Source organism: Dermochelys coriacea, chromosome 21 (genome assembly GCF_009764565.3).
Source record: "Dermochelys coriacea isolate rDerCor1 chromosome 21, rDerCor1.pri.v4, whole genome shotgun sequence".
NCBI classification, from domain to species: domain Eukaryota; kingdom Metazoa; phylum Chordata; order Testudines; family Dermochelyidae; genus Dermochelys; species Dermochelys coriacea.
Window position 1 is genome coordinate 15,092,707 of NC_050088.1, and position 23,579 is coordinate 15,116,285.

Genomic DNA, 23,579 nt, shown 5'->3' on the forward strand with positions numbered 1-23,579 from the left:
ATTGGGGAGCACAGTGCCCTGGGCAGGGAGTGGCAGAGGCGCACGTGGGGCCAGGTTCCCGAGGCGATGGGGCAGGGGGCCGCCCCTGGGAGCAGCAGACCCTTTGCAAGCCGGCCGTGCGCTCCGGCTGCCCGTGGGAACGCAGGCAATCCAGGGCAGGGACCGCGGAGGGGTGTCGGGAGGGGTGTGTGGGTTGAAGCCACCCCTCGCTTTTGCTGGGGGGGGGGCGAGGCGGGGCGCTGGCTCCTCCTAGGCCCTTTAGGGAACCAGCCCGCATCCTCCCCCCCCCCACCCCCGCCAGCCCTGCGCACACCCGGGCGCGCAGCCTCCCCTCCCCGAGCGCTGGAAATAGAAGGCGGCCCTGCCCGCCTCCCCTCCCCTCGCTGGCTGAGCATCGCAGGCAGGAGGCGGAGGGGGAGGGCCCTTTTTGCGGGCCCGGACCTTCCGCCGGGTCTCAGTCTGCCGGCGGCGCGGCGCAGCGCGGAGGGGCTGCAGCGAAGCGCACTGGGCTGGGCTGGGCACCCTCGTGGTCTCACCGCCTCTCTCTCTCTCTCTTCTCTCCCCGCTCCGTGCCCCCTCCCCCCCCCCAGCAGCCGGCGTGTTAAATGGTTTCAGCGCAGGCGGGATGCTTGGCACCAACCTCAAAAGCCTGGAGCTCAGCGGCGAGGGGCCGGAGGAGCTGAAGGGCTACCGGAAAGGGGCCGAGGGCAAGGGCGGCGGCGGCATGATGCCCAAGCGGCCCAAAGCGCCCGGGGCGCACGAGCTGCGGGTCTTCAAGTCGGGCAGCGTGGAGAGCCGGCTGCCGCCCGGCCCCAGCCTGCGCAAGCAGAAGTCCCTCACCAACCTGGCCTTCCTCACCGACGCCGAGAAGAAGATGCAGCTCTACGAGCCCCGCTGGAGCGACGACATGGCCAAGGCGGCTAAGGGAGGCGGGCGCGGGGGGCTGAAAGCCAAGGAAGCCCCGCTCATGTCCAAGAGCCTCTCCAAGTCGGAGCACTCCCTCTTCCAAGCCAGGCTCGCCCCCGGCCTGGCCAAGCCGCCGCTGGCCCCGCTCCCGTCCAGCCTCGGCAAGCCCAGCCGCATCCCCCGCGGGCCCTACGCGGAGGTGAAGCCCCTGAGCACGGCGCCCGAGGCCGGCGGGGTGGAGGACAGCAAATCCGACGATGAGATCCTCTCCAGCAAAGCGAAGGGCCGGGAGAAGCCGCAGCAGGAGCCGGCGCCGGCGCCCGGCCCGGCGGGGAAGGGGCAGGAGGAGCGAGCCTACCTGAAGGTGGACCCGGAGCTCGTGGTGACGGTGCTGGGGGACCTGGAGCAGCTGCTCTTCAGCCAGATGCTGGGTGAGTCCCGTCCCCGCGCCCCCAACCCGTTACCGGCGGCGAGTTCAACTCCGGAGCGGGATCCGCTGGGCCAGGAGGGAATGAACGAATAGGGCCGGGGGAGGGGGCAGAAACCCGGCCCCTGCCCCCTTGAATCCAGGGGCCCGCGGTTGAAAGCGAGGGCGAGTTTGGGGGGAACATCCTCTCTTATTTGGGGGGCTTAGTATCGGCATTTGGGTCCCGTTTAGGCTGCGATCAAAGGGACTGGCGGAGGGTAAGGAGTGAACAGTGCCTAGAGCAAATGCTGCGTCCCGGAGGAGTTACTCTCTTCTCCTGGGTTTCTCCTTCCTTTATTCTGCAAGGCGCCGGCACACTGGGGCTCTTTACGTGGCTTTTTCCCCCTGGGTATTTGTAAGTGTTTCCTTGAGGTTCTACCTTAAAAAGCCCCCCCTCCCCTTCACTTTGTCTCCGGAGAACAATGCTTGCTTTGGCAAAGCGAGCCTTTCCTAGCCCGAGAGAAATCCCCTGGCTTGGCGGGACCGTGCGAGCTAGAACAGGGAGCGGGGAAAGGGGCAAGGGAGGAGAGAGCAACCCCCCCCCCAGGAACAGAGATGTGGGGGATAGAAAAGCACCCCTTTCCTGAGCATCCTTGTGATTGTCTTGGCTGGTGGAACTGACAAGGGGAAGGGGGAGGTGTGAGCTACAGACATCAGCCGGAGACCACAAGCTGGGCTGGGGGGGGTGAGTGTGTAAGGGTTGTGCATGTCATGATTATCTCAGCTGTGTCATTGATATGGGGAAGGGATAGGTGTGAGGTGTCAGACATCAGCCAGAGACCACAAGCCGGGCTGGGGTGTGTGTTGTGTGTGTGTGGGGGGGGGGGGAGTGATGTGCATGTCATGATACGACTGACATGGGGAAGAGAGAGCTGAGAGATGTCAGACATCAGCCAGAGACCACAAGCCGGGCTGGGGTGTGTGTGTGTGTGTAAGAGTGTGCATCTGTGTCAGCGCGCTGTGGGGGGAGCTGGAACGTGACACTCAAGAGGGAAATGGATGACAGATTGTGCCTCGCATCCTAGCGAGAGGCAGCTGCAGATGAATCAACTTTCGTATATGCAGCTGTGATGATCGGAGCTGTGAAAGGGCAGATCTCTGGGGAGGGGGCTACAGGCAGAAGGGAGGCACCAGGACCACCGAACCTGGGCTGTCCGCGGTGACATCCGTGCAGTAAATACAGCAGGGCCCTGCAATGTTGCATGCAGCTGACCCCTGGCTCTGCGGAATGGTTGTTTCACGGGCGTGTGTGGCAGGAGGGATACGCCTGCTCTTAGCAGAGCTGCTGAGTGCCCATGGCAGGCAGACATGGAGTGATCTGGGGGAGAAGGGGGAGTGGCCGTTTACCAGGCTCTGTTCTAGTCCCTTGTTTGTGGTACAGCTGCAAGGCAAGCGTGAGAAGACGGCTACTGGGCCAAAAGATGCACTGATGCCTCCTGTTGAGAGACAGAGAGTCATTTGATGAACCAACACTGAGTATCAGCTCTGCTCTGACCATCCCCTCTGTTACTATAGCCATTCTCTCCCCCTGCCCCCCCCCCCCAGTATTACTAGGGACAACAGCAATGTTCATGCTCCAGCATGGATCTGCGGCAGTTCTAGTCCCCATCTGGAGTCTTGGATTCTCTGTAACCCTTCCACGAATGGGATCTTCACGGGGGGCACTGACCAAGGGGTGTGATCTGAGCTGGGGAATCAGCAGCAGCAGCTGATCTGCTCTAAGCACAGAAGAGCCTGTTTCCATGCAACCGCCCCCCCATGATCAATACACACACACCCCGGAAAACAGATGATAATTAGCCGGAGCTGTGTGTGGGGATAGTGCTGTCCGCAACGACGCTTTGGAGAACTTGGGGTGGGAGGGGCAGACTGGATGAGCTTTTGCTTCTGGAGGTTTGGGCTAGCAGCAGGCTGTGGATGATACGGAGATAAGCCTTGCAGCCTTCATCTGTTACACTGCAGACATGTATTTGTTCATATCACACAAATTACCACCCCCTGGAGTTTGATTGGCAGCCACTGCTCAGGGCTGGAATAGCAGGAGAGCAGTGGGTCAGGATTGAGGGGCATTGGCAGAGCTGTGGGTGGGTGGATCCAGCACAGGAATAGCAGGAGGGTCTGTAGAGCGGGACTGGAGTGCGTTGGCACAGCTGCAGAGGGGGAGCCCAGGGCTGGAATAACAGGGGAGGAGACTATAGATTTGGTCAGTGTGCGGTGCCTGGCAAAGCTGGCGAGGCAGAGGATGGACATAGCTAGAGGTTCTGCACTTCAGGAGCAAGATGAATCTGCAAAGCTGCACAGAGGGAAAGTTGCACAGCGGCTGGCTGCTCTTTTCCCAGCTCGAACAAGCAGCCAAGCCCCAGCTTTCAAGTGCTTATGATATTCCCACACATTTCACAAAGGGTGAAATATTAAAGGAGCAGGGCCTCGGCGAGGCTCAGCGTGGGCTGGGGAAGGGGTGGGAGGCTCCATCGCTGGCTTGGGTTTCAAGGCTAAACACACAGAATATCCCCTTTCCTTGCAGCCCTGGAAAGCTTTCCACTTCCCCGTCTTGGCTGAGAATCCGCCCGCTCCCAGTACAAGAGGGGAGTGTAAATCCTGACGCTAGAAGGTTTGACAGACACACAGGCCTAGACCCAAATGAAAGGAAAAGGCAGCCGCGAAACCCGATCCCCTTCCCCCCCTCACTAGGAGCCCCCTGCCCCACTCAGCTGGGCCGCAGATGCTCTGCCAACACCACGCCCCAGAGCTCAGTCACCTTGCAAAAGGCAGGATTAGAGCCTGGCTCTGGAAAAAATATTATTGGCCCCTGTGTGTGTAGTTTCCTGGCACATCTGCAGGAGTTACCTGAACACATGCTACAGGCAAAGGCGGTCTGGGCATGGTAACGCCACTATCCAGCCTTGGGGCAGGGAGAGAAGGTATATCTGGGATATCTACCAGAGACACCCTGGAGGAAAGACTGGTCCAAATCTGCAGCTGCTGTAGCTCATCAGAGCTCCATTGGCTTCAATCAACTTCCACCAGTGGGGGTTCTGGCCCGTGATTTATGTATTGTACCAGTTTTGCGCATGGATTTCCTTCCAGCCCAGTGCATCCTTCTCCAGACATAACTGTGCCTTATCACTTTGTTTCCAAGGAGCCCAAAGACCTTCCCAGCTATTAAAGAATTAAACTTCACAAACCCTGTGAGGCAAGCAAGTGTTCCCATTGTGCAGAGGGGGAAACTGAGGCACAGGGGGTGACATTTCTTGTCCAAGGCCATACAGTGAGGCAGCAGTGGGAATAGAACCCAGGAGTCCTGATGAGCCATCATTGGTTCCAACCAGATCTCTTCCCAAAGCCAGTAATAGAACCCAGGACTCCTGCTTCCCAGTCTCTTGCTCTAACCACTAGACCCGCTCCCTCTTCAGGCCCATAGCATCCTCTGCTGATGGCAAGCCATGGTCTCACAAATCCAGCTTTAAGGTGACGGTTTGGAGTCTGGATCCCATCTGGCAAGTGGCAGTCCAGATGCTGGATTTGCCCCTGATCAGCAGACCTGCTTAGACTGCAGAACTGGAGTGGGGATTCCAGTTCTCCTGGCCCTTCCACGCAGAAAGAAAAGATTCGGTGTGTGCTTGGTCCTACAGATCAGGGAAGGGTCTGGAACCCCTGTTATTTTTTCCGCACTGGTTCCTCCATGGCTAAGCCCAGCACATGGCCCGGTTGTGTAGGGAAGGAAGTGGGGCTGGGTGGGAGCCAAGGTCTTCCTTTAAACACAGATGTCTTTGGTCATTAGCAAATAGCCCCAGGACTCTTCCCCCTTCCTGGTGTGGTAGCGAGTGCAGCGTGGACTCTGAGAGAGGGGTCAGGCCAGGCTCAAAGACCCTCTGCCACTGTGGATGCTCGACTCTGACTTCAGCTTGTGAGGAAGAGCCCAGATTCACCCCCGTGTCTAACCCAGCAGCACAGACCTGGTGGAAGAACATCTGCCAAGAGGTGGCAGGGGAAAGCAGCTGTGACTTCCCTTTCCGCTTAAGAGGCGGGTGGTCCAGTGGATGAGGCATCCGGCAGGGGCTCAACATAGGCTTCTATTCATAGCTGCAAACAGCAAACTGCATGACCTTGGGAACGTCCCCGCTCTCCTCTCTGGGACCCATCTGTGAAGCAGGGATAACGACACACCCCTTAGATCTAGGTGATAAGAGCCACTGCATTCAACTAGCTTAGGTACTGTCTGGCCTCCAGCTCCCCAGTGCCTGAGTACCTGGCTGTATTTACCCTGAGGTAGGGCTGTGTTCCTATCTCCATTTTACAGGTGGAGAACTGAGACGCAGAGATTACCTCTACATTGCAAAAAGAACCCTGCACCAGTGAATCACAGGGCCTTGGTCAGCTGACTCGGGCTTGCGGGACTCGCATGGGGCTAAAAGCAGCAGTGTAGACGTTCCTGCTCAGGGTCTGAAACCCGGGGAGGGGGTGGGTCTCCAAGTCTGAGTGGGAGCGTCTACATGGCTCTTCTTAGTGCCATAGTGCCAGCAGAAATCAGTTGACCTGGGCTCTGGGACTTGCTGCTGTGGGTTTGCAGAGATGACCTAGAGAGATTACAGGTTGGGTTTTCAAGGGCAATCAGGCACCTAAAGATGCAGATAGACACCTAGTGAGATTTTTTTAAACCAGTGGGAGTTAGGCACATATGAAAAATCCCAGTAGGCACCTAAACCCCTTTGAAAATCAGGCCTTATGGTTACGTCTTCATTACGTACTAACCCTGGGCCCTGTCTCAGGTTTGAGCCCAATGCCCCCTTCCGTCCACACACCAATCAATCAGACTCGGGTCAGCAAGTGCTCAGCACCTGGGTCCTAGGACCCTGCTGGGGGGTGGGAGGTGGAGCCCATGCCCTGCTGACTTGGCTCCACACCCTGTCAGTTTGGTTCAGCTCAAGCTGTAGACCTGAGTCTGAAGGTCAGCCCAGTGTGGTGTGGATGCATTAGCACAGCTGTGAGACCTGGGCCCAGCCACTGAAAGCCCAGTTTACAATGCAGTGGACGCTCCAGCACGGGCTTGGAAACACTGAGTCCACAAGTCCAAATCCCCCAGACCCGGGCTTAGTGTGCAGGGTAGACGTATCCAAAGTAACTAGCTTGAAGTCACGTGGGGATTTTGCAGGCACACAGGGAACTGAACCAGGTCTTTGGTGCACAGGCTAGGGCCTTAACCATTAGCCTATCCTGCCTCTCTGCCTATCTGTCTAACATCCCGGGCTTTGTGCTTCGTGGGTGACATGCACATATACAGGCATTGGGTGGGTGGAGGTGGGAGGAAGGGAAACTATTGTGAGTTATTTTTCAGCGTTTCTGCACCATTAATTAGAATGTCCCCAGCTTCCTCCCCAAAGGGGGAAGGGAAGGGCCAAGCCAAGGAGCTCACAGCACTAGGTCAGCAGGATGGAGATTCACGTTGTTTCCGGCCTTGCTGCTCAGGGGAATTTCAGGTTCTGCTTTGATTCTTTCCTCCCAACCTTGTGTTTTTGGGCACTGTCTTGCTTCTAAATCAGACTGAGGAATGCCAATACTTCTCCTTCCAGCCAGCTTGGCCTTGCTCCATCCCTGTGATCAGAGCTCCCCCTTCCCAGCCAAGCCACTGGACTGACCTGGGGGTGACCGATGGCATGTGGTGATGGTTTATGTAAGAGTGCCCTTATGTTGCCCGTGCAAGCATAGGATCGCTGCGTGCAATCTGGCATTGGGCTGTAGATAAGAGGCCCTGCTGCAGCAGGGCCTGCTTGCTTCTCTGTTCTTCCGGGACCACCGCTTCACTATTTACACCTGCAGTTTTAGCCCAGGGGGGTGGAATGTCCTTGGAAAGCAGAGCAGGTCCTGCCAGTCTGATGTGCTTGATCTTTCAATCCAGACCAGTAAATAAATGCAATAGCGCAGTTCTGGTTCTTCTTTGCACCATGGTGCGCCAGGCTTTGGCTAAGGTAGCAAAGATGTTGGGGTCCCAGACTCCTCTCAGGTCTGATCTCTGGGCCTGTTTCCACTTTTGGTAAATGAATCTGGGTCCCCCCAGCTGACACATGCACTTAAGAAGGACCTCAGTCAGAGCTCAGGGGTGTCTGGCTCTTGGGTTTCCATTAGGGTCAGTTACAGAGGTAGAAGCCCATCTCCAGTAAGGGCCAAGCATCATCTAGCTAGACTTTTGTTAGGCCTGCTTGCGGGCCTGATCCTGGGAGGTGCTGAGCTCCCTCAATTCCCATAAAGTCATGAGGAGCCTGGGGACAGCAGGGTGTGGAATCATACTTGGTTCTTCCCACATGTGCCTGGGATCGGGTGGCAGCAGGAAACACTCAGGGGCAGGGAAATGGCTTCCCACTCGGGTTCTCCGGAGCCCAGATCAGATGGCAGGTGGGACGTGCTGCAGGACACCTCTCTTTTCCGTGGGGTGGGGAGATGGCAGAGTGGGGCTGAGAGAGGATTGAGGGGGGCTGTGACGGACTCCACTGGAGTTGATGCTGGGCTGGGAGGGAAGGTGTGACAAGGCAGGAGCACTACCTACTCCCTGGTGAACATGGGGTTAACCTCTGCTCCCCCTTCTCTGGTACAGATTATCGGGGGAGGGCTATCTACTGGGAGTCAGAGGGGGGAGAGTGCCTTTGGGGAGGATGAGCTCTTCACTAAGTGGGGTGTGGCAGAGTGAGGCTGGGTGGGGTGGGACAGAATGGATGGGGTCAGGCAGGGTGAGGCTGTCGGGTGGGGTGAGACAGCGCAGGATAAGTCTGAGGGGCAGGGATGGAGCTGGTGGTGTGGGGCAGGGCATTCTCTGTCACTTGTTCCTTTCAGCTCACAGTAATGGGGCCTGATCTCTGGCTGCCCGCATCGCCCCAGGGAAAGCTCTTGCTGATAATGACCGTGCTCCCGTGCTGCTGAGCCAGCCCCCGCAGCTGGCAGACGCATCTCTGGTTCTTTGGCGATTTGGTTTTAAGTTGGTGATGTGCTGAGAGGATGGGCCACTTCCCCATGGGAGATGCTCCATAAGCGTCCCTCTGAGTCCAAGTGAATCAATAGATACCCATCAGGGCGGAGAGCGACTGCAGGGTCAGCTTTATGGCAGGAAATTGCGTCCCTACAGGGAGGCCCACTCCAGTGACATTCCTCCAGCACAGGAAGCCTGGAGCGGCTCAGCACCCTTCAGGCCCAGAAGGCTGCATGGGATGGGGGGCTGTTCCCTCCCTTGTGTGAGCAGAAGGAGAGAGGATGGCTTATGGTGCATGTCCCCAAGGGGCAGTGGTTGTCCAGCAAAGGGCCATGTCTGCAATCCATACACCCCACAAGCTGCCCATCATGAATGCACCATGCTGTACCTCCGGGAACACACTGCCCCTTTCCTAATCTTTGGTCCCTGCCAGCTGGAGTTCTGGAGCAAGAGATGCATCTACCACCATCATGCCGTCCCTTGTGGTGCTGGCCAGGGTAGGATTTGGCCATATGTGTAGGAACCACTTCAACCTCCAGCAATATGCTGCCAGCTCTGGAGTGGAATGCAGCAGCTGGGTGGCAGTGCCCAGCAACGATCCAGTGAGGAAGAATGCCATATCTAGTAGGGACTGCAGGAGAAGCTTGCATAGGCAGAGCAAGTGCAGAATACGCTCCCAAGTGAGGACCTCACAGGGCTGACGAGTTTCTTCACTGGCATATAATCAACTCGTTGCAGCCCCTGCTTCAGGGCACCCACAAGGCAGTACACCAGCGCAAGAGAGCAAACAGTCCACAGCGGTGTATCCCTAACACCCTGGGCTCAGGAACGTCCAGTCTCTATGAGGATCGTGTTAAGTCTATGGGGAGCGAGGATTTGCTTTGATGGGCTATGGAGCCTGGCTACCCCTCCTCTCCTTGCCATGCACAACCGTGTCAGGAATCCGCTCCCTCCGCCAAAGGTTTCCCTGGAACGCAGGGAGCTGCCTTCATGCACCGCACAATGGACACTCTCTGCGGGTTTCCCATTTGAACCCTGGGAGAGAGACGGGGCTGCGTGAGAACAGAGGTGCTGAGGCTGAGATGGAGGCAGCGAGCTAGAACAGAGAGATGAACAACAATGGGAGCCAGGTGAGGATGAGCCCCATCATAGAGACAGGCTACGCCTGGGTGTGCCCACGTCACCCTGCGCTAGCCCCAGCCTATGGAGCCCGCAGGACTCTGCACATAGGGCTGGGAGTGCCATAATTCCCACTGCTCTTGATGTTAGCCCCGAGGGTGTATTTGGGATGTGACGTACCGCACAGTGATGGGGCTGGATTACGCTGATACTGACCTATCACAAGATGTCACTGAAGCAAAGAGCTTAGCCGGCTTCCTAAAGGATTAGACACATATAGGAATAATAAAACGATCACCCGCAATGACACTGGCCAGGATTAACATGGAGGAGCTCAGCACTCCTGCTTCAGGGCATGTGCTAGCCTGAATGCCCTCTGGGGGTGGAGGGCTAGTCCCTCATTGCCCAGTAGGGGCATTCTTGCACCTTCAACTGGTCATTGGGCGGCATGGCAGACAGGACCAGCAGATGTGATGGATCCCAGACTGTCCATTGCTAGAATCCCACACTCCAGGCAGCGAACTCTAACTCTCACCCATGAGATGCCCGTCCATCCTCTGCCTTGGCTGCTGGACTGTTCAGTGAAACCTCGAACTCCTGCTGCGGCTCTGGAGCGGGTGCATCCATCCTGGGGCTATGGAGAAGAAGCCCTCGCATGGAGCTGGCCTCTGGAGACAGAAGTAGATTCTCATGATGGTATGATGGTATCTGCTAAAGCAGCGAGACTCAGACTTAGGCTCACGAGCCACAAACAGCTCTTTAATGTGTCTCCAGCGGCTCTTTGCAGAACAAGATATTAAAACATTGGTTAATAATTCAATCAGTCAATCTCAGTTATTAACCAATCAGGATGCTTTTACTATGTTATTAACCAATTGTAGAACACTTGGTCAGTCATTTTGCTGTGAGAATAATATATATATGTAAATGAAACAATGAATTCACATGGGCTCCTTTGGGTCATGTTGATCGCTAATTTGGCCCCTTAACCACTGAGGTCTGAGTGTCAGTGGACTAGAGGCCTGGAGCATCTCTGAGATCTTCAGTCTCTGTGCTGTGGAAATACACTCTGCTCGTGTGGCCTGTGGGGGATGAGTCCACCAGGATCTGTCTCATGCTCCGGCTGGCCACTCTCTGTTATCTCCTATGCTTTTTCAGGGAGCCATCCTTAAATCATGGAAAGCTGCTGATTCTACTCTCTGGACTGTGTCCCTGGTGGCCAGGACACTGGACTGGTGCAATGAACCAGCTGAGACGGAAGCTCTGACGGGAGAAGACTGGACAGACTCAAGAGTGTAAACTTTTAGCTTTAGTTTCAGATTGTTACAGGCTAAGTCCTGGCTCTGCTCAATCTGTAGGAGCCGGGCCCTGGACTTCAGTGAGGTCAGGATTCAGTCCTGGGAGGCAGGAGTTGCTCTGAGGAGAACTTAACTGCAACCTGGCCCCCTGGCTGGGATACACCACTGGAAGTCAAGAGAGCTGGGTTCTCTTCACTGAGTCACTGGGTGACCTTGGGCAAGTCCCTTCCCCATGCCTCTGTTTCCCCATCTGTAAAATGAGGATACTGGTACCTCTTGGAGAGTTACAGATGTAAGGCACAATAGACAAGCTGAGTCTATTATTGTATTATTTCCCCATATTTACCAATGGCAGAATACCCACCAGAAGCACATGACCCATGAATGAACACAGGCATTCAGGCATCTAAATCTCATCCCCATAGCAACATACTTCATAAATGTGCAGCGTGTAGTGCCTCTCCAGAAGTCGGACATCAGCTGGGTAACTTCCCTGCAGGGGTCAATGACCATAGAGCGTGGAACAAATCCAGACCAGTACAGGATCCTGTTTCATCGAATTAGACAAGCAGATTGTGTTCGCAGTGCACGTAGGGAAAAGGGACTGGGTGGAGAGCCGTGGGAAGCAAAGCTCTTTCTTCATCTCCAAAGCAGCATGGACAGCAGAAGTGCTGGTTCCCCACTTCCTCCCTCCCCACTCCAGAGATGTGCTTCAGAATGAGGCATCTGCCAGAGTTAGAGGCGAACTCCATCTTTGCATTCAGTCCTTGGCCTGTCTGTGGTGACGGCCAGTTGGTACCACGCATGAGGTGTTTTTTGCAAGACTCACCAACTCACCTGAAAGTCAACAGGCAGATATCGACTCGTACCAGCTTTCCGTCACTGCGGAAGTAGTTGGCTGCGAACTGGTGGCCTCTGCATGAAAGCCTCTGCCTCCACCCATCAGTCCAGAGCCATCCACTCCCCCTGCCTGGCGGTTTATGCGCTTTGCTCACTACTTCCTGAATTCTCATCTTTGCTGCATGGTCCGTATGCCAGAAGGACACACAGGCCTTTACCTTCGTGCAACACTGGCCAACATGTAGGATATTTGCAGCCTCTTAACATCTCATTGCTGTGGGGCGTTACCCATGTAAAACCATCTAAATCTTTGCAAGGACTGCACAAACAAAGCCACCTCCATAAATCAGGAGCAGCCTGCACCAGCTGGGAGAGGTCATTGGCCACATCAACCACATGTGTTTTACAGAGACTATTTCTAACATCAAATTATACCTTCCATGTCATCTGGAGACAGAGGTTTCTCATCAAAGCTCGACGGGAGCTGGGATTGCTAACTCCACTGGTAGCAGTCCCCGGCGTGATGGGGCATAGAGACCATGTGGGCAATGTGGTGGGAGAACCCAGTTTAGAATATCGTGAAGCTGCTTTTCTCTGTGTGTGTGTATGTGTGTGTGTGTGTGTACACAAGAGGGCATATGATGTGCCCTAGTATATGCTGTAGTTGCAGGGTGTGTGTGCTCTCTCTGTGTCTGTGTGCTCTGTACTTGTGGCACCTTAGAGACTAACAAATTTATTTGAGCATAAGCTTTTGTGAGCTACAGATGCATCCGATGAAGTGAGCTGTAGCTCACGAAAGCTTATGCTCAAATAAATTTGTTAGTCTCTAAGGTGCCACAAGTACTCCTTTTCTTTTTGCGAATACAGACTAACACGGCTGCTACTCTGAAACCTGTGTGCTCTGTGTGCGTGTTTGTGTCGGTGCAAGAGTGCATATGCTGTGTCAGTACATGTATTTGCAGGTATGTATGCTCTCTGTGCATGCTCTGTGTGGTACACGAGTGGGTGTGTAGGTGCATGGGTGCATAGGATGTGTGTGTCAGCACATGCTCTATTTGCAGTAGTGGGTGCGCTTTGTGTGGCAGGAAGATGAATGCGGTGGAAGCATGCATGAGTATGTACAGCGGTTTGCCATGAAAAGGTCAGCACTTCCCGGGGAGATTCCTAGGAGTGGTGTCTGAAATCCCACAGGTACTGTCTGTTCTAGGTTTGGCAATAATGCAGCTGGCTCTGGGCAGCACTTACTGTAGAGGGAGTACATGTGGCACCTTAGAGACTAACAAATTTATTTGAGCATAAGCTTTCATGAGCTACAGCTCACTTCATCAGATACATTCGGTGGAAAATACAGTGGGGAGATTTATATACACACACAGAGAACATGAAACAATGGGTTTTATCATACACACTGTAAGGAGAGTGATCACTTAAGATGAGCTATTACCAGCGAGGGGGGGGGGAGGAAAACCTTTTATGGTGATAATCAAGGTGGGCCATTTCCAGCAGTTAACAAGAACGTCTGAGGAACAGTGGGGGTTGGGGGGGGGGAGAAATAACATGGGGAAATAGTTTACTTTGTGTAATGACCCATCCACTCCCAGTCTCTATTCAAGCCTAAGTTAATTATATCCAGTTTGCAAATTAATTCCAATTCAGCAGTCTCTCGTTGGAGTCTGTTTCTGAAGTTTTTTTGTTGAAGGATAGCCACTCTCAGGTCTGTAATCGAATGATCGGAGAGATTGAAGTGTTCTCCAACTGGTTTTTGAATGTTATAATTCTTGACGTCTGATTTGTGTCCATTTATTCTTTTACGCAGAGACTGTCCAGTTTGACCAATGTACATGGCAGAGGGGCATTGCTGGCACATGATGGCATATATCACACTGGTAGATGCGCAGGTGAACGAGCCTCTGATAGTGTGGCTGATGTGATTAGGCCCTATGATGGTGTCCCCTGAATAGATATGTGGACAGAGATGGCAACGGGCTTTGTTGCAAGGATAGGTTCCTGGGTTAGTGGTTCTGTTGTGTGGTGTGTGGTTGCTGGTGAGTATTTGCTTCAGGTTGGGGGGCTGAAGAGGATGACTCTTAAATGGCAGCCGCTGTATGCAGGGGTGCACATGTGGGCAAGGGCCAGACAGTGCGTGATTGCTGTATGGATGTGCATGGGGGCAGGACACCAGGCGCCTCCGTCTCCTTGCATCCCCATGCCATGGCCAGGTACGACAGAAGTCCATGCTTGTGCTGGCTGGCCCTGGATGGTCGGGATGGCTTCCATGGAGCTCTTTCCATGCTGCCGAGGAGGGAGCGGGCCACTCCTCCTTGACCACTGGAGCAGTGGGTGCAGGTCTCCTGGGGACATGGGAGGCATGTGGCTCAGCAGTGCTCTGGCTGGGGCTGTCCTGAGTCACAGGTACTCCCGGTGTGTCCAGTATCATCAGCTCTGGCTCACGGTTGGGGAACACAAAGGGGAAGTGAGTGGCTCAAGGTCACCCAGCAGGTCAGAAAGGAACCCAGGAGTCCTGCCTCCCAGGCCAGTGCTCTGCCCACTAGGCGAGGCTTCCTGTTCGAGAATGTTCCCTTCCTAACAGGGTTGGCTAGGGACTGGAGAGGCAGAAGGCTGCCTGTTTGAGAAGAGCCAGGCCCTCAGAGAGGGAGCTGGGAGGATGGGGAGAAAAGGAGCCAAGCTGCCCACAGTCTTCCAAAAGCTTCTGGGCACAATGGCCAACTCAGCGGGCAGTACCTTGCCACCTAATTCCTTCACTGATTGACTAAAAAACCCATCATTCACAGCTGCAGGGAAGTCGGTTGGCTGGCACATGACAAGTCCCACTAAGAGGCAGCCCCACTTGCAGAGGAGGTGATGCTGTGTGCGCTCCGTTCCCCTGGCCTGCTGCCCATCTCACCTGCCTGCTGGCCACGGGACCGCACGCTTCCCTCCCCTCCCCTCAGTTGTTGTTGCTCTGTTTAGTTAAGCGATAATAGGGCTGCCGATGCTGCTTTACGAGGCAATAACCCGGCCCCATACGCGCAAGGAAGCCATAGGCCGAGTAGCTCTCCTGCATCAGCAGCAGATCATTGCCTCGTAAAGCCACACCATGGACACCGTGGTGCTCAGAGCACCATTATGCTAATTGTGTTCCGCTTGCAAGTCCCCAGTGCCCTGCTGCTCATGTGAGATGGTCAGTAGGGAGACAGATTTCTTTCCTGCCAGCTGTAAAATCTGGAGTAAAGCTCCTGAAATTGGGACATGGGATAGAAGAGGAAGGAAGGATCCTACCATCCTGTCACCCTCTGGTCCTTGGGCTTCATCTTAGATCCTTCAAGTGACCACTGCCAGGCTCCTTTCTTGAAAGACCAGAAGAGATGGCTGTCGTGGTCTTTAGGAGCAGAAAGCAGAAGCCCTGATACAAGCTGGTAATTTCCCCTTTGGTTAGCATGGGATGGGCATGGTGGGTGGGCTGACACCATCCAGGAATCACCAAGCCAGTTGGTTGGGAAAGGTTCTATGTTCTTGCAAGAAACTTTGAATTGGGGAGGTGGGGGTGAAAATCAAAACATTTTCTTCCAACGTTTTTAGTAAAAAGGTGAAACCCCCCAAACCTGATCTTCTTCTTCTTCTTTTGACAAAAATATGTGGCTTTGGTTGCCTAAAACTGGAAATATTTTGCATTTCAGACTCTTCACTGAAAATTTGAAAATGTTGCTGAAACTGGCAAATGTCCATTTTGATTAAAATTCATTTTTTGTCCAAAAAAAAACATTTTGAAAAATTTGGCCTGAGCCCCCTCACCAGCATGAGTCTGTCAGGAAAGCCAGCATGCCCATCTCCAAGCAGACATGGGCAGGGAAACCAGCAAGAGGACAACTCCACAGCTGGGCAGTTAGCTCAGGAAATGAAAGCACGGGGGCTGGTTGTTGAGACCTGAGCATCACTTGTTGTTGGTGTTGGTGTTGCCCTGCCTGAGGGTTTATCCCATCAAGGTCCTGACCTCCTCGCCAACCCACTCCTGGGTGATGCAACTCAAGAATTTTTGCGCTGGGTGATGCAACTCGGGAAGCTCCAGGGCTGTGTGGTGCGTGCTTAGCAGCCTGTGCCCCATGAGTGATGCAGTTCCCAGGGGCTCTGGTGACAGATGCCAGAATGCTCAGTAGGCCCCTTGGCTCTGCCCAGCTCTCAGTTTGTGATCACTGTGCATTGTGTCCTGGGCTTTGCTTTGCGCTTTCCCCTGCTGCAGCAGCCTCCAGCATTATTTCCAGCATGAGTCCCCTTTCCCACCATGTTGGTTTCCAGCACCCCCACCCCTGTCATTCCAGTTGAGTTACCACTTCCTTGATTTCCCAGTCAGCTTCATGCTTCATGGTGCAGGATAGTTATTCACCTCCGTGTCTCCTTCACTCTTGATCTCATTAAAGCCTCCGGGGGAATCACTCAGCCGGCATTTGTGCCTGCTTTACCTTGGGGAATTCGTTCCAGGTCAGTGCAGAGCTGCAGATAACATCCTTTAAGGTGCGCAACCTTTTAATAATGCCAGCCATTGGTGACAGGCCATCTCCTGTGACAAGTGCTTCCATCTCTAGCTGCTAGCGGCTGGTAGAGCAGCTCCTTCAACATAGCAAGGGACAAAAGCTGTTCCTTGAAGAACAGAGGGCTCGAGTTCAAATCCTGGGGCCTGCATGTGATTAGCAAGTTCATGACTGTGTTAGGCCAGTTGAAGTGTACGTAGTTGTGCCACCTCCAGTGGCTGGAGCTCAGCTGGGATACAAGCCCAGATTCTATTTTGTCAGATGGAGACCCTCCTTCATGTGGAGTGGTTAGTCCTGGTTTGTGTCCCCACAATGCTGTCTGTGTCTGTCAGCAGTACCATAATGCCATGTGTGTGAGTATATGGTAGTACTCCAGTGATGTGTGAGTGTGTGTGGTTGTACAACAGTGCTTTTGTGGTGATATAGCAATGTTGTGTGTGTGAAGTCCAGCAGTGCCACGTGTGTGATGGTACAGTGGTGCTGAATGTGTGTGTGTGTGTGTTCTTTGTATGTGGTCATGCTACAGCAGTGCTGAGTGTGTGTGATGGTGCAGCAGTGCTGAGTTTGTGTGGCATAGCTGTGACAAATGCAAAGTTGGCTGGGTGGTGGTTTAGGATCTCTGATGCCGGGCACCAGTCCTGCCTGTGTCACAAGCCAGCCGCCTTTCCAGCAGGGTGACCACTGAAGCACCAGTTCACCCCCAGCACACCACTTATTCATCAGGGGCCGAGTTTGCCCCTGGCTGTACACGAGGCTGCACTGAGCAAAGTGGGGGTGGCTCTCATCTGAGGTACCCAGGGTAAGCCAGTCCCTTGGCTTTTCCAGCCCACGTGTCTCAAGCACACTGTCCCCAGAGCTGTGGTAGCCCCGGACATGGAAAATCAAACCAGACTCCCGCACCCCTTTGCTATGCAACACCTTCTTTCAGTGGGGTGAAGTGGTTCCCCTGGGGGGCGGTTTGGTGCACTGGGCTGGTGACGATCTCTACTTGTTGCCCAGCATAAAGTTCATGTACTGCAGGAATGCCAAGCAGGTCTGCGCCAGGGAGCAGGGGAGTCTTGATGATGCCACAGGGGTTGAGCAAGGGAGTGGAGCCCAGGCGGTGAGGGATAGACAGGAGCATCCCCGCCATGCTGCATTGCAGCTTTGAGCTGGGGAGTGGAGCCCGGAGGGGAGCAGGGGATGCTGCATTGCAGCTTTGAGCTGGGGAGTGGACCCCAGAGGGGAGCAGGGGATGCTGCATTGCAGCTTTGAGCTGGGGAGCTGTGCAAAAGTGGCTCTATCTGTGGCAAAGCAGGAGTGACACTGCAGAGCTGCGCTGATCAGACCCTCGCATTAACTCGGCTGCCTTCTAGTCTGTTCCTTCACATTGTGTTTCCCTCCGTCGCGGCTTTCCTTCTTCGCCTCCCTTTTTGCCTTGTCCATGGGAGACAGTAATGTGGTGTTTATTGCTTCTCCAGTAGGGCTGAGACTCGTCTCCTGTTGGAAGGAAGTGCCAGAGCCTGGCTCTTGGGAGCTTGGGGCACTCGCTTTTTGCAAGATTTCTCCTCGCGTAGTCAGGGAATAGGATGTTTTGCCACGGTGGCAGAGTACAGCCTAGCAACTGTCAGTGCCCATGGGGGAAAGAGCTGGAGAGGTCTGAGCTGCAGTGGCACGGGGATAGTGCAGCGTGCCGGATGTTTGGGATGGCCCAGGCCAGGGCACACCCATTGACATACACACACACACACGTGGCGCCAGCACTCGTACACCAGCAAACATATTAAACAAATAATGCACCTTGTACCACAGAGACCCGCCGTGCACATCTCTCCGTCCCCCGGTATTCTGAGACTCACCCACACCTTCGCAGAGATGTGCACACGTTCGTGCCCAGATGTTGTACTGCCACAAAGTCACCCATGCACACAGACGCCTCCCGGGATTAGACGCTGGCCGCCGTGGTCTCCCTTCCAACCCTGTGATACTCATGCAGTGATAATCATACATCCCACTTACAACCCTTTTCATCTGTCTTCGGCCCTTATCGGTGTCGCACCTGAGAGCTGAGACCAATGGGAGTTAGGGGCTTAGGAAGATCTCACTAGGCACCAACCTGCAGCTTTAGAAACTTGGCCCCAGGTGTCTTCCCCAAGATCACACTGGAAGTCTGGGGCAGAGCCAAGATTTGAACCTTGGTCTCAGGCCAATGCCCTGACCTCTGTACCATCCTTCCTCATTGTCATTTTCCACCTGCCCTACAAAGCATATGGGAAGGGCTGTTATAAAGAGGGCAGTGACTGATTGATTGTTCTCCATGCCCTACCAGGGGAGGATAAGAAGCAATGGGCTTAATCTGCAGCAAGGGAGATGTAGGGTGGCTATTAGGGAAAACTTTCTAACCATAAGGAGAGTTATTCTCTGGAGCAGGCTTCCAAGGCAGGTTGCGGAATCCCCATCATTGGGGGTCAATAAGACCAGGCTGGAAAAACACGCATCAGGGATGGTCTAGGTTTTACTTGGTCCTGCCTCAATGTGGGGGGCTGAACTAGATGACCTCTCAAGGTCCCTTCCAGCCAGACATTTCTATGATTATCTAATCAATCCTCACGGCAATACAGGTAAGTAAGGTTTATTCCATTTCACATAAGGGGAAACTGAGGCACAGAACAGGGACATAACTTGCTCCAGGTCACAGAAAGAGTTAACTTCGCAGCCAGGAGCAGAGCTCAGGATTTCCTGGTCCATGTAGAGATCATTAAACCACACTTCTTCCTCGGTAGGTGCAAGCTCTTATTCCAGCTGCCGGTGAAGCAGTTTGTGGGCCAGGCTGGTAGCCAAGTCCCCATAGATCACTGGCCTGTTGGCTATATTGGCCTGCAGAATGGAAGCCTGCTGACCTGCTCAGCATGGTGGGAAGTGCTGTCCGCACCTGCAGAGGTCATCTGCCTCTGTGGTTCATTTTAAAATATCTCCGGCTCAGTGCAGCTGCTGAGGCTGGCAATCATTCTTGGGCGCAGCGGGGAGATGCTGAGAGCAGCGGTTTGAGTACCGATGCCTCAATGCGTGACCTAGAGCAGTGACACACGGTAATTGCACCATGATCCAGAGATGGGGGGTGGCTTCACTGCCACTTGCATAGTTGATATTGTATCCAGAGGAGTTTCCATGCAGTTACAAGTTAGGTTCCATTAGGAACAAGGGAACCAGTTTCTATAAAATAAGGACTGACCTGACCTTACACCCAAACCTAGAGGTTGGAAAACATTTAGAGAACTCCCCTCCCAACTCCTAATTTTCATTTTGTGGCAGCATGCAACCTGGTTCCATCTTGGACCGAAAGGGACAATGCCAGGTTTCTATAGGAAAATTGGAAATCATTAGTGAGCCAATGCACACAAAATTAACAGGAGTTTGTAGGACCAAGAGATTCAGTTATGCAACTGTTGTCTGAGTGCTACTCAGAACTGAGCTGCCAAACTTTCTTAGGGCTGTCTCCACAATGGGGTGATGCACCTCACGGAGATGTGATTTCTAAAGAGTGCTGATGCGTTGCACGTTAATTGGTCTATGCAGACCCTGCTGATGCTCACTAAAGGCTCCCTAGTGTGCTTTAACGTAGCACTGTTTCAAACAGCACTACATCAGAGCGCACAAGCAAGGTCTACCCAGACCAATTAATGTGCAACATGAGTGCATTTAGAAATCACCCCACATAATGCACATACCACCATGCAGACAAGCCCTGAGATGTGTTCATCACTAGAGATGAGGCCTTGAGCAGACCACTCTGGCCTTCAGAGATGAGATCTCTCTGGAGACAGCGGTACCCCAATTAGGAGTATATTCACAGAAGGATACAGTCAGATCGGGATTTGGCTGCAAATTTCATGGCTCTGGCCTATGTCTATGTTGAGCCCAAACTTGAGCACCGAATCCAGACACTTCCAAGCTTCAGAGAAGTTCAGGTTTGGATCTGAATGAAGATCTAAATTCCAGCTCTTCCAATCCCTAGGTCCTTTGCAGTAACGATGTGAGGTGGTTTCATCACAACGTGTGACAAAGCCAAATGCGAGATGCTACAATGAAACAACAAACGATTCTTCCTCTGCCAGTTCCAGGCTTTGCTGTGATTGCCAATCCACTGGGCACAGGAACGGTCTGCTCAACCAGCCACTCTGCTCTAGGGCAATAAAGTCCTCAACAAGGTCATTTAGAGTGGGATTTTCCTGAGTGTTCAGCGCTAACCTAACTGTGCCCCCACTGAATCAATGGCTATTGACTGCAGAAAGAGCACAGTAAATCCTGCAGTGGCACAGCTGCAGCCCTGCAGGGCTCTCCCGTCGCCGAGAGGCAATAGCTGGCTCAAGGGAAGAATTTGTCTGTCGACCTAGCACTGTCTACACTGAGGGTTACATCGGCTTAGCTGCGTGTCTCGGGGGGGGGGGGGCGTGAATTTTTCCCTCCCCTGAGAAATGTAGCTGTGCCCATGTAACTTTTCAGTGTAAACCAGCCCTGAAGCTAATGCCGAGCACTTCTGAAAATCCAGCCTTTAGGCTTTTTGTATGGGACTGAAATGTCCCGACACGATCTTCTAAATCTCTTCTCTAAGCAGCCTGAGGTTCCTGACTCACACAGTGATTCTGAATCACACTTACAGCCGAGATGCAGGTACGGCTCCATTGCTGGCTATTTATAGACGTGTAAGCATTCGCCGTATCTGAAGGCAGAGAATAGCTCTCTGATTAGGCAGTTCTCACAATCCAATGCCACTTGCCTGTGTACCTCGTGATGTTCTCAGACCTCCGGCACAAAGGCTGCCTGGCCTGTTTTGCCCTCAGGGAAGCCCAGCTCCCCGTGAGCAGAAGTTGCACCATAGTGCTTCTGTTGACCCATTTACTGCTACCAGTACATTGTGTAGTATGCCTGCTCTCCAATCAGAGGTGTAACTGCAGCCATACCTGAGCTAGCTCTGATCTAGCTACAGCAAATAACAATAGAAGTGAGGCTACAGCCAGTAGGCAGCTACTGCTTGAGTATATATCCAAGGTCCTGGATGGGCAGGGCTAGCCTGCCACCTCCCGTGTCTTTTGACTGGAGGGAAATTCTCGGCTCTAACTGGGCAGTTGGAACAACGATGGTGATGATGATTTGGATGAAGCTCCTTTCAATCTCCAGCATGACACCCCCCAGTGAAAAGGGCTTGTTTGCTAGTCACCGTGTTGCTATTGCATTGTGACGGTGTGTCCCACCGCTTGGTGGCACTGCACCTGTCTAGATCCAGTGGGAGGGAAGAGATGGAAGCCCCTACTCGTGTGAAATCCGTTGGGACATGGTAGGGAACAGCAGGCACTGGCTGAGGAAAGGTTGCATTAGCTGCGCTGGTATCGTCTGCCTCTTCTTCCCAGGATTTTGGTGGGACTGAACGGGAGTCTCAGCCCAGATTCCCTCCCCCCAGCCCAGTGGCCAATGCGACGTGTCTGTGATTGACAGCAGGCCACTTGCCCGTTTATTCCACTTTGTGAATCAAGGTGAAGGAACCCACAGTACAGACTCTGGGACACGCAGCACTGAAACCCATCCCTTTCACAAACCACTCAGGCAGGAAGCATTGGGAGCGGTCATGGCATTTCTAGTTCATTTCATCTCTAGCTGGCATTACCTTCCCAGAGGTTGTTTGGGCATGTGGGAAGATGGAGAACAGCTAACTCATGTGGACGTACATGGTTTGGGGATTCTAGCAGCTTCTCCCCTGTTTGCTATGGAAGCAGGGAAGGGGACGTTCTCCACAGGCCATTTCATGGGGTCAGAGACCCCCGCTCGAATCATTCAGGAGCCCCGATGGGAGTGCTCTCCCCATCTGACATCACGGCAGATTCCGTCACTCTGGGTGCCAAGGGAAACAGGAAGGTTTAGCCCTTGAAATAGGATGATTGTGTCTTGCCTTTAGCGAAGCAGACCACGACTCAAGCAAGGTACGGCTGGAGCCATCCCAGGAGGCCCTCCCTCTCCACTGTCCTACCTGCAATTCCAAAGGAGCAGCTTTGATTCTGCCCGACCTCAGCAGCGTTAAAGATCGTCACCAGGGAAGTCTGTAAAAGAGGGAAGAGAAGGTGAGAAGAAGCAGGGGGAAATGCCTCTGATGCTGCATCCCACCCATCCATCTGTGTCAGCTGTTCCAGTGCCACTGCTGGGCAAAGGCTGCTCATTGCTGGAGCTTCTGTCCATCCCTCTCAGTACACGGCACAGCAGAAGGTCTCTTCAGCAACACCAAAGAGTTTGGCCACCATGCCTGGTCAGTACTGGCAGGTGGAAACAGGACAGAGAGAGCAAGGGACACTCCCAGTAAAGGTTGAACTTGCCAAGAGCTTTTGCCTAGAGGGCTTTGTTTAGGACTTCTTAATTGGCCTTGTTAGTCACTGGCCTTGAGTGACTTGAGTGACCCATCTCAGTCCTCTGGATGGGATCTGATGTCTCACGTCTTGTGTTTGTGCCTTGGCTGGTTGAGGGGAATGGCTGAGCAGATCAGTTCAAAGAAGGCCCCATAAATGGGATTACAGTGAGCAGGAGACAATAGCTAGCCCCAAAACTTGCAGAGAGAGAGCTCAGAGTTAACAGCACCCCTTGCAAAGCAAAGGCAGAAAGCCAGGACTTAAGGGAAATAATCAGCTCCCAGCTCCATTCCCCTCTCCCACCAAAGAAAGAGAGAAAAATTGTGTTGGGGAAACCTTATTGTAACCCTGCATTAGTTGGGAAAGGTCTGACGCCAGTTCCTGAAGAGATCCTAGCTGCAGAGCTGGAATTCCAGCTGCAAACTGAAAATTCAGAGTTAATTGGATCCTGCCCTGTTAACATTTAAAGTTGGTTTCCTGCCTTTGTCTCTGATTGCAGTATTGTGAAGTGGAGAGCAAGGCCTCAGCTACTGAAGGCAAACAGTATCGAGCAGGGCTCCTCTGGGTGCCTTCCAGCAGTCAGCGTTTCAGAGCCCTGCTAAGTTTTCCCGTGCAGGCTGCTTCACTCCGAGGTGGACTTTGGGGCACATCTGGGGGCTCCTGTACAGAGCCTTTTACAAATCAAGGCTTCTTTTTAAAAAGTACCAGTAAAAACATGTTTCCTAAGAGCCTGACTTGTCCTGGGAGAGGTCAGTAGCCTCCCTGCACACATGAGGTTGTTGGTAGCACAGCAAGCTGCACACATGTAGCGTAGCCAAGACTTGTTTTATTTCCCTTGCTTTTTTCTCATAAGCAACATGCACACAGGCTCGATCCGAGATCGAAATCCTACCTCTGGTGAAAGGCAACATTCTCTCTGGCTCGGCCACTAACAAAATGGCAGCTGGATGCACTGTGTTAGGTTGAGGAACAAACGGGCTAAGGTTTGCCTCACTATTAGAGATGTAAAACTGAAGTCCTTGCTCCTTATGGCCATTAAAGAGACCACAGCGCTTTCCATAGGAGGAAGAAGGCTCACTCTGCTGTCTTGGGGGA

General features: G+C 53.5%; 1 protein-coding gene across 1 annotated transcript in view; it reads left to right on the forward strand.

The window, feature by feature from the left end:
• NAV1 (neuron navigator 1) overlaps positions 1 to 23,579 on the forward strand; it is a 226,870-nt gene that overhangs the window by 34,450 nt on the left and 168,841 nt on the right. Inside the window, 1 exon segment of the mRNA XM_038380090.2 lies at positions 594 to 1,337. Coding sequence (XP_038236018.2) covers positions 594 to 1,337 — 744 coding nt within the window.